General features: G+C 41.1%; 1 protein-coding gene across 1 annotated transcript; it reads right to left on the minus strand.

Moving 5' to 3' along the window:
• Positions 1-287: 287 nt before the first annotated feature.
• Positions 288-6,302, minus strand: LOC147465386 (ferric reduction oxidase 6-like). Its single transcript, XM_086519806.1, has 8 exons — positions 5,611-6,302; positions 5,193-5,277; positions 4,483-4,710; positions 3,571-3,805; positions 2,715-3,060; positions 2,178-2,463; positions 924-1,849; positions 288-840 (listed from the first exon to the last, which is right to left on the minus strand). Exons 1-8 carry the CDS (start codon positions 5,807-5,809, stop codon positions 668-670), a joined length of 2,478 nt encoding a protein of 825 aa, XP_086375932.1. The 5' UTR covers positions 5,810-6,302; the 3' UTR covers positions 288-667.
• Between the last annotated feature and the right edge of the window lie 4,927 nt (positions 6,303-11,229).

Below are 11,229 nucleotides of genomic sequence, written 5' to 3' on the forward strand. Positions count from 1 at the left end.
ACATGTGATTGTAGTGTGTCCTAATACCTGCTGCCTAGAACCTTTCTAAATGTTTCCACCTCAAGACAGCCAGGCTGCTGTACCATCCGACATGCTACAGGCCTCAAAATGTGCTATTGTAAAGCTGGCTCAACAATAAGGATCTAAATCATTTAACTGACTTTGCAGGCAAAAGTGTTGTGCATGTTGGATGATCCATTTGAATTCACATTTCAATTTTAAACACTCATCTTTGAATTGGTGGATGTTCGAGTTCTAGTTTAGTTTGGTACACTCAAGTATAACTGTTGGCCAGAACTATGATACAGTTGATTTCATATGAGACAATTGGTCCACTTTCTTTGCTACCTCAGTCATGATTGATGTTCCATATTGGAACTTCTACAAGGTACGATGAGCTGTGTCAACGTGGCTTTAATTCTACACGTCAACATGTAAGAGAGTTCCTTTCCATTCTGCTATATATTAAGACATCTGGCCTGACAGTTTAGCCAATACCCATGCAAGAACACTGAGGAAGTAGGCCTTTCAAATAGACTTATCTACTCTCGAGGTAGATGCTGTGCTATCATGTTTGCTAGTTTGTAAAAAGAGTGCCTCCAGCCAAAAGCTTCTCCATTTCTATAAGAGGTTTTGCGCATTGCTTGTGACATCTCTCTCCTTCTATTTAAAGGTCGAAGCTAATAGAGTGGTAGTGGAACACATTGGACGATGCTGTTTTTCCTATAAGTTTGGTGTGCTTTTGGCACTGCTCTGCTACATCCTGTCTCATGCTTGGTGGTCCAGAAACGAGAATGCCAATGTCCTGCCCATGATATTCATTGAGATGAGTAAAAATATCTGCAAAAAAACAGAAGCATCTTGTTAGCATCAATTCGCCCATTCGAAGACCTCAAAAGGCTTTCTATTGAGAGGTATTTTACCTTTCCAGTGAGGCCTACATCCAAGTTGGATGCTTCCGATCCAAGGGGAGCCATGTGCTGCAAGTGAGTTGGTGCTGGTAACATGTTTGCCTCTTTCCACTTTGTCAAATGCTATCGTAATTGCGTCAGGCCTGTCTCTCATGAGTAGAGGTGCACTGGTGTTTGGTGTTGGAAAGTCGTGGGGCCTTTCAAAGCTAGCCGAGTATGGTGCATTTGTTGCTGTGGATGTGCTACTGGTACTGAGGAAACTATCATTCCTTGTCTTTTCAGAATCAATGGAAGAATTGCTTGGGAGAGGAGGGGGGAAATTTTGTGGCTGCTGCCGTTGTTTCAGCTGTGAGTACCACCAAGCCAGAACAATGGTGCCTCCAAAAACGAAGGTGCCCAATATCATGCTGGCTAGTACCAAGTGAGCTCGGTTGTAATTGGGAAATGCTGATTCTGTTTTTTTTATAATAAGCACGTTCGACAGACCCCAGAGAATATAGTAGCCGAGGATGGAGGTGATCATTGTACATGCCACCCACAGTGGTTCACCTTTTGAGCTGATATTGGATACACCTTGAGGCTTGGGCCCACTTGGAAGCAACTTCGGAGAAAGTAAGAGTCGCTTGTCGCTTGTCTCTGCTTTGGTTTGTTCAGATAAATGCTTCCGTCGATACCCGTGGTCGTGGTCAATGGATTGTGAGGTGACATATGCACAAACATCTATCATGAGTCCATGTTTCTCATACTGGGGGACTATGCTGTTGGGATCTACACTGTTTAGAACACAGAGCTCCTCGGGTGTTCTCACGCAATGATAGATGTGGATAGAGTTTGGCAAATCTTCTTGTCCCAGTCTTTTTCTATGCAAAACATCACTGACTATTGCAAGAAGGGGTGTCACACCAATGCCGCCACCAATCAAGACAAGTACCTTATACCTGGAAAACTGTTTGTCAGTATATGGTTATATTTACTTTGTACTTGTTTACTAAGATTGCATGGGGTTTGGAGGAATAAATGCTTTGCTTGTTTGACAGCATGTGAAGCATGTGATTGGACCTCTTTTCATGAAGAGCCTAAGATGACTTATTGGACCTACCTTTGCGTGTGAAGCATTAAAATCTTGTTCCATTTCAGTTTGTAAATGTGACCTCCATTTAAGAGCCTAAGATGACTTGCTTTTCATTTATTTTTGTTTTAGAATGCCAACATGCGCCTTCACCTTGTGTCTTTTGAGAGAGAGAGAGAGAGAGAGCATATCCATACTTGAGGAAAAAATTGGACTCATCACCATAGGGGCCTTCAACCCCTGCCTTGAAGGAGAAAGGGCACTTAGCTGTTGTTTCACTAACATCATGCACTTGAGAAGACTTGAACAACTGATCCCTCAAATTGGCAGTCCATTTTCCAAAAGGCTTGATCATAAAAGAAAGCTCTTCTTTCTCATCCATTGGTGTCGATGTCACGCTGAAGAAATGCCATTGGAGCTTCATCAGCCTTGAGAGACTCGGAATTCGAAGATACCAACTGCTTAATGGATGATACTTTAGTCCTATTGAGCACAAAGAAATTAGAAGCTGAGATGTTAGCAGTAGAATGCCAGTATTAAATGTTCTATTTGCTTCATAACTGTCATTAATGATGCTTAGCTTTTTCTACATGGTTCAAAAGCAAAGATATCTTACTATTGTTTGGAAATAGTTTATTTTATTTAATGTGCTTCTTTGTTTTGAACTATAAGAGGCCCATTTCTTTGTACTAAAAAAGGCAATCTATGGGCATGTTTTGGTTGCCAAGTACTACCTTCAGCATTGATGTCTTTCCTTGCAGCAATTTTGAGGTGTAGTGCCCCTGACTCCATAATCTTGGCAGAGGTTACATCAACAGAGTGCCGAGATTGCACCATGCGAAGGAATCGGTCCACCATAAAGAGGAGGCATGGGATGACAATAAAATGGACTGTCCACATGACATGGTAGAGGAAGAAGAGGAAGAATACTATGTAGAGATGGTGCAGCCCGAAGAATACTTCATACCACCTTCTTCGAAAGAGGGAGAGCGAAGTTATCCACATTATCAGACCTATTAGTAAGGCAATGACACCCGCTACCACTGCGCATTCTTCACCGCGTGACTCCCATCCAATTATCTGCTTCAAAGTTGCAACATAATCCATCATGTTTATAATTTATCTATTGAGCAGTTGCACTGTGAAAAAAATTAAGTATGGTTTAATTATGACTGCAGAAAATCTCATCTGGAGCCAATGTTTCTTTCGTTTTCTTCGAAACATTGCAAAAGGGTAGGTGGTTATGATTGGTTTGATGCTCCTCTTCCTTTGACATAATCAATGATCCATCCAAGAAAAGGAAAATGGAATAACCTTTCTGCCATCTCCCTCTTGAATAAAAGGTCTTGACTTCAAGACTCCTTGGATAGATGTCTCAAGTCTTGTGGGATTTAGGCAGATCACTGCAAAAGCAATGCATGATGTGTACTCATACATGTTGTGGAGTACGCGTCGCCTTCGCAACGTAGTGACCAACAATGCAAGAAATTGATGGGGGCAGTGGTGTATTTTTGGGTCATTTGCATTGCAATCAAGAATAGATTATTGTCATGTATTTCTTGTAGATTTTAGGTGAAAGATTTGTTTTACCCTGGTGGCTTTATGAGCGACTGCATAGTAGACGATGTAGCCAATGCCATGGAGGGTGAGCATGAAGATTGTGAGGGTGGACAACCAGATGTGGTACTTGACTGCATGCTCAAAGGGCATCCTTATCAATCTCAAGAATGGTGAACCTCTGGAAACAGGTATCCATAGTAGACAGAACGGTATCATAGCGGCCCGGCCCATGCAATATGCTGCGGCCCCAATTTTGCTCACTTTCCTGTAGCAATGCACCATTGATGACATATATCAGTTTATTGCTGCATTGTGCTACATGGTGCATACACATATGTTCAAGCATACATATACTTGATGTGTCAAACATACACTTGATGTGTCAAACATACATATACATGGGTGTGTGAATGTGTGTTTGCATGTTTGCGAACCTACACATGACATGTGCTAGTTTGCTCCAAGGAAAAATATAGGGCCAATAGCTATTTTAAAAGGGCCTTCAGCATGATTTGGCTATTGGACAAAGATTATTTGTCAGAAGATTAGATCAAAAGTTCCAAAATTTTGTGGCTTTGGGAGTAAATTTGCCAAAAATACGCAATAAATTGCCTTTTTTTCATAAACAATTTCAAAAGACTTGCCTCAAATCCAAATCCTAGACTTATAGATATACGGATAAGATAAATTTGCCAACCCATTTACACTCACAAATTATTGCCAAGTAGTCTTAATTTTTAACGATGGTTTACTCCTTCCTATGTATGTATAATTTCTATGAAGTTTCTGATAAAGTCTAGGTAGAGTTAATCTACTTAGAAACCCACTTTTACGCATGCATCACTACAAATATAGATGATTTTGCTTAGGTTTGTGTAAGGATGCAACTCAAGTGAATGCAAGCACACAAGGTACAGATTATTTAGCAAGTAATGAGCTCACAGGGGTGCTTTGAACAGCTTGGGTTGCAGCTTAAATCGAAGGTCAAGCTCTTCAAACCGCAAATAGGTGGTGCGTGCGAATGTATAAGAGACGAGGAGGAGTAAGCCTGCAATGAAGAGGACCTCTGCCGCTGTCAGCACCCCTAAAGGGCTTCTGACTATCAGGGGATATGTCATTATCTTCACACATGCTGCTTTGGTGCTCTTCTTTGTCAATGCATTTCCCAACCTGAAATTCAAAATATATGGGTTTATTTCATTAGCTTCAATAGGCTGTTAGACATGATCTGCTGCTTTTGACAGGAAAGAAAACTGAGTTAATTACTCATTGCAAGAGATACATCTCTTCCTATAGACATATACAAGAATGTGGTCGGTACTAATGCCTTTCATTCGATGTTGAGAGTTTACCCTATTTGTGATGTTTTTCGACGGTCTTTGCATTCAATGTGTAACTCTTTTTTCTCACAAAGTTGGACATTTATACATATCCATGTATTTACAACTGCACATTTCTGTACATTACACCCTTGGGGGACAACGTCCCCAATGGGGATGGAGGATACACCCATCGAGAACGCAGCCGGTGAGCCTTCAAACCCTCAGCCTTCTGCGTACTACCTTCCCCGTGATGATGGTAAAAAAACACTTACACATTTGGCAAAAAAAGTCAAGCACCATTTAATAAATAATGGGAGAGGTTTGGCTTACTCTGTTTTTTTCCTCAGCTCAACCACTGCAAAGCTTAGGATGGCTATCAAGATGAATGGAACGGTTTGATAAAGTAACACCGAGCCTGCAAAACCAGAGATCAAAACATATGTTCCAAGGTATTCCTATGGCTTCAAAAAAATAAAAACCAGTAGTTTCCATGCAAGATGAATTGGCATCTCTCTCTCTCTCTCTCTACCCCATGCAAGCATCAACCATGGCCTTGCTTTGAATGCAATCGAGCCTCTTGCTTGGGGTTCTTTTTTTTCAAACGCACAAAGAAGAGATTGCACTAGATTAGACTGCCTCATTGCCACTGCTACACGCAAACCCATGATTTTGCTTACATATTTTTCACAAGAGCCATGATGTCAAGAGATGATCAAGCAAGCAAAGCCATTAAGTACAGTGAAGGTACCATAGAAGTCGTCGGTGCGGAAGAAGCGCGAGCGGATGTGCTCTTCTATTTGGGCAAGATACTTAGTTGCACGGTAATGCTTGGGTGCCTCGAAGGACACCAACCACCACAGCACCCACACTATACTTGCAGCATAGATGATGCAGAGCAGCAATTGCTTGACTATGAATTTTGCACTTAAATGATGATGTTTCTTCATAATTGCTCTCCTTTAGGGCTTAAATGAGCCTCTCAGGTCTGCTAAAGCTTCTTTATATAGCAAATTGGAATAGGAAAATGCTAGCAATGGCTCAAGGCAAAGCTCAAATTTTACCTCTAATTGAGGCAATTCTATTAGCAACTAGCCTTTTACAGAGGTGAGAAAGCAATAGTGAGATCAAGGGGGGACCATTATATATCTTGCTGTGGAATTTAGTGAATTTGTGTGGTTGGAGACATGCTTATATCATCACTTTAGCTTTGTAATTGTGCATACATATGCATATAATTGATGGCATTATGAGCTCAATCTTAGACTCTGAGTCTATTATAAAAAGATAGAGAGGTATGGTACTAAGGTTGTAGAATTAGTGTATTAAAAAACATGCTTAAATGACCACTTTAGCTTTGTAGTTTTGCATACATGTATGCATATAATTGATGGCATTATGAGCTCAATCTTAGATTCTCATACTACTATAAAAAGGGTAAGAGAGTATGGTACTAAGGTGGACCACATTGCGTTATTTCTCAAGCTCTCCATTCCATAGGGATCATCAACAGCAATGAAAAGGAAGGAAGGGGCAAATATATCAACGCATCAGCATGGGGCTTAGGCTGATGAATCTCCCAAAAGGAAAAAGTAGGCTTTGGAAATAGGGGCCTTTCATACATGCAATTGTAAACACGAGCTTCTATTGACCAAACATGCTTCTATTGACCAAACATGCAAGTGGATTCTAAAAGGTTAAAGAAAACTTTCCATCATCCACCACTTTGCTTCTCTCCTTATCTAAAAGGTTTGACACTTGTAGTGATTTTGATAAGGAGAGAAGCAAACCAAAAGGATTAGATAATTTTTTTTGCTAAAGTCAAAAGGAGGGAGTATACTCTCACAATAATTCCCACATTGTGACTTACCTCAACATCATGAGCTTCTGTGAGGGAGGCACTGCATGCCTAGCTAGGTACGATTGGGGGCAGGGGACCGCCGGCCCGGTGGGGGGGCCGGGGGTCCCCTGCACCCAATCCCCACCGGGCCGGCGGTCCCCTGCACCCAATCGTACCTAGCTAGGTATGCGGTGCCTCTCGAGCAGAAGCTCATGTTGTTATTCATTGTATGAAAAACATTGGAAAAGACTCCGTTTTCTTACATGAGAAAATTTCTAAATCTTCTCGTGGTATATGGAAAGCTGCGACTTAGAGTCGAGTCACACTAAGTAATATGATGCAAGTGGTAGAAGCAAGTAATTGGGATAGCACAAACAAGCCGCTCTGCCTCGTCAATAGGGGGTCTTTCAGTGGGGTCTACGGTTTAGATTAGGCGTTGCGGAGCTTGAAGAATCTCGACCATTGGATGAAGTTGGTGCACTAGGGATGACCTAGGTCACCCCTAGGGTGGCCTAGTTCACCCATGTTGAGCCTTTCATTGGGATCTACGGTTTAGATTAGGTGTTGCGGAGCTTGAAGAATCTTGACCATTGGATGAAGTTGGTGCACTAGGGGTGAGTCACCCCTAGGGTGGCCTAGTTCACCCATGCTACATTATGAAATAGAAGCAATTTTTTAATTTTTTTTTAAAGAGGAGAAAGGTTAAGCTTATGCAATAACAAAATTTGGAAGGAGGGGTAGGTTTCTAGGGTAGGAGGAGTTTGAGTACAGAGTGGATTCCAACTCATGTGAAGGGGAGTTAGGTACATTTTTGATAGAAAAAGGAGGGGGGCACTCAAACTTAGTTTGCTTTTGGCCATGGGCAATGGGCAATGCTGGTTGAATTGGGAGCTTTGAGATTCTATAAATATTGGGACTTCCAAAAGGCACTCTGTGAAAGTCAAAAGTGGCTTGCTTTGAGAGAGAGAGAGAGAAGTACCACCGCTACTACCTCAGTCTATGTCCCAACAAACCGTGATTTTGTCCACGATCCTTCCTTTTCACAGATATGGGTGGGAGAGAGAGAGAGAGAGAGAGAGCGAGAGAGAGAGAGAGAGCTTTGGACATATTGAGCAGCATTGGGGATGCACTGTATGTTTTGTTCGGCGCCGAGCGGCCGTGCATGCATGCAAGAGGCGCATCGCGCGCACAATAACCGCTTTGCAGCTTGGGTTAGGCAGCAGCAGGCTGTGGGAGTGTAAGTTGGTGGAGTGTGTTTGAGAGAGAGAGAGAGAGAGAGAGAGAGAGAGCGAAGCAAGGAGGGATGCACTTGAGCTCGTGGTAGCCTCCAGCACACACACTCCCAGCTCACGTCAAAAAGAGACTTGTTCTTCTATGTACACGCCAACAAGGTGAGCGGCACTAAGTTCGAGCTTAGGATTTCCCGGCGAATTGGTGGAGTGGCACCAATTTCAAGCTTAGGATTGTCCATCCAAAACTTTATAATACTGGCAAAACACGAATACAAATTTCAACCTTAGTTTGCATGCATACACACACACTTAGGTCGGAACGATATGACATTTTTAGGTACAGAGTCTTTGTTAAAGTAACGAGTGGGACACCCTCTGCCTCTGTCGGAGGTAGCGGCAAAAAAAAAAAAGAAGAAGCTACTAAAAAATAGTACAATCTCCATCCTTGTTGTCTACTATATGCTTGCGTGTGTCTTGTATAAAGCAACCATCAACCTCTGATACTTTGATAGAGGGATCAAGGGGGGCAACTAAAGTGGCAAGAGAAGCTCACCACCATAGGGCTCTTGCATCTTCAAAAATGAGAGAGAGAGAGAGAGAGAGAGAGAGAGAGAGAGAGAGCACAACCAAACCTCCCAAATAACCATATGGTTGACACTAAAGCCCAGTGCGCCACTCAATGCTTCCTTGTCGCTCCTATGCCCTTGTAGACATCTCCCTTGCCTTCATCATGTCAAACCTCAGCCACCGATGACAAACTATGTAAGACTATTGAGCAATGTAAGGTTGAATTGAGCCATGTAAGACTATTGAGCCATGTAAGGCTGAACTAAGCAACACCGTCTCTTTCCCTTCCCATCGCCCCTCTCACTAAAACCATTTCCCCTTTGTGGAAGAAGTCCTTAATCAACTACACCCACTCACATTATATTTCTCAACCCCATTAATAACACTACAAACAATTCCATTGATAGGTGCACGATAGCTCCCTTCTTCCCCTTTGTGGAAGAAGTCCTTAATCAAATACACACACTCACATTATATTTCTCACCCCCATTAATAACACTAAAAGCAATTCCATTGATAGCTACACGGTAACTCCTTACATGTAATATTAATTGTTTACATTCACACAACGCTCGGTCGAAAAGCACATCGAGCCCATCTTCTGCTTGTCCCATCCTGGTCACAACCTGCCATGACCAACTATACACCCCCTTGTCAAGCACTTGGCATCGCGCGTCCTCCTAGTTGATCTTTGGTGTTGTGAGAGAGAGAGAGAGAGAGAGAGAGAGAGAGAGAGATAGATAGATTTTGGGACCATTAATATATTCATGCAGGTTGACAGAACTTGGGAATTATTGGGAGAGAGCAAAGGTTCTAATGCTACAATGATTCTTAGCATCTAACAACAACAACACGATTTGAGATTGAGGATTTGAACATATTGCAAGCGACTCTTAGAAGATGAGCTGTCGAGTAGGGGCTCCAATGTGCGCCATGACCTTCATAGATCCTACAATAACATTCCAGTTCAAGCGGTCTATTGCCTTCCAAACCGTAACTCTAAGTATGAGGTGCCTTTGTGCAACCTTGTTCGTCCATGCTAGATCCAACTTTGGCTTTGCTATGATGGTACCTCTTTGGAGGGGTTTTATTTGCTGCCACTACAGAGGGTGGCGGATGACCACTAACAGGGAAGCAAAGAGAAAAGTGATAGGTTGAGGGCGCTTGAGGGGCAAGGAGTTGGGATAAATAATAGGAAAGCATGGAAGGAAGAGGGACATGGTTGAAGGACACCCTCACCCCGCAATTCTATGCTCGCCAACAACCTCTCCCCCACAAGCCACACCTCAACATTGGTGAGCATTTGTGTGTCTTGTGTGTCTATAGGTCAAGGACGGGACCGTAATAGCGCCTACAAATCAAGAGACCACTGGCCTCAGATCAAGGCATAAACACCATTTTAGATAAATTGGGAAAATTTCTTTTCCCAAGTGCTACATTGGCGTATTAGGATCATGCTATTCTACTATTTTTAAGCTCAATTTTCCTTAATTTAGATAAGATGTCATGATTCTAACACCCAAATTTGACTTTTCTATTTTAATTTTTATAAGAAAGCATTTGATATAGATTTTTGCGAATGAATTTGTATCAAAGAAACTCTTCAAAAAAATATCAAAGCTCATAAAGATGGATTCTACTAAGCAACACATATATCGATTATTCCAACCAAAAATATAATATCTAGACACAAAGAGCACCAACAAATCTTATCATAAAATTGGTCACCTTAATCTCAAGTACAAAAAATAGCTAGTCCCAATTTTAAAACACTATCAAGTATCAACTACACTATAGCATGTACAACACCTAAATTAATTAAAAAACCTAAAGAATATTGTGGAGTATCCTATGGCCCGAAAACCATAACTTGTCATCTATGGCACCTATAGTGTCATTTAATGTCAAAAAATATATGTTTGTGCCAAAGAATCTATATTAACATGCCACATTTTCATCAATACATGTTTAAAACTTCAACAAAGCTTCCGGATATGGTCTCTCAAGACTTCAATACATGCTTTAAAACTTGTAGAAGTAGTGTCTCAAAAAAGGAAGTGTTTAAAAACACCATTGATGTGACTAATAAGCGGCCTATGAATTGATTACACCAACTATGGGTTGTGCACAAAGATTTCCAACAACTCATTCTATAAAATTTATAGTCTTTATTTCATGTACAACAAAGTACTAAGTGCAAGAAGTATAGCATCTCCAAGATAGATGGTGTTCAACAAACACCATTTTGGTAGCACTATCAATTGTCAACATCATTTAGTTTTCATCACCTCAATAAAACAAGTACTAAGAAGAAAATGACGGGAGCATCAAACAACTATATTATCAATGTTACTTAAGTGAGAGATGTCCCCTCACATAGGATTCACTTCATCAATCCAAAAGTTAAATTTTTTTGGAAGCTATTTCTTAATTGAGATTTTTTTTGTTTGAAAGAATTTGATAGTTTATCAAATCATTGCTCCACTTTGAATGAGATACTTGATGTAATATGAGAAGAAACTCTCCTAATTTATGACATTATAATAGAAAAACTGTTTTAAACATGCCCGAGAATGACATTAAAAAATCAATAACATAAGAATTAGTATCTTTGAGGTCATATGATACCCTCTAGTGAGTTCTCATTAGAGCACCTTTTTGTCTTATTGCGTCAAGCTCATAGGGTTATGATACCATATGGTGTGGTTATGTTGTCTTCCTATGGACCTAG

Source organism: Adiantum capillus-veneris, chromosome 1, assembly GCF_014529385.1.
Source record: "Adiantum capillus-veneris isolate H3 chromosome 1, ASM1452938v2, whole genome shotgun sequence".
NCBI lineage: Eukaryota > Viridiplantae > Streptophyta > Polypodiopsida > Polypodiales > Pteridaceae > Adiantum > Adiantum capillus-veneris.

What these genes read in the sequence shown, in the direction of transcription:
- LOC147465386 (XM_086519806.1), bottom strand. Translation starts at nt 5,809, where the DNA reads ATGAAGAAACATCATCATTTAAGTGCAAAATTCATAGTCAAGCAATTG. An exon ending in GAGCTGAGGAAAAAAACAGA is followed by an intron (nt 4,711 to 5,192) that starts GTAAGCCAAACC and finishes TTTGAATTTCAG; the next exon opens with GTTGGGAAATGCATTGACAA. An exon ending in GAGTCCAATTTTTTCCTCAA is followed by an intron (nt 1,850 to 2,177) that starts GTATGGATATGC and finishes ACAGTTTTCCAG; the next exon opens with GTATAAGGTACTTGTCTTGA.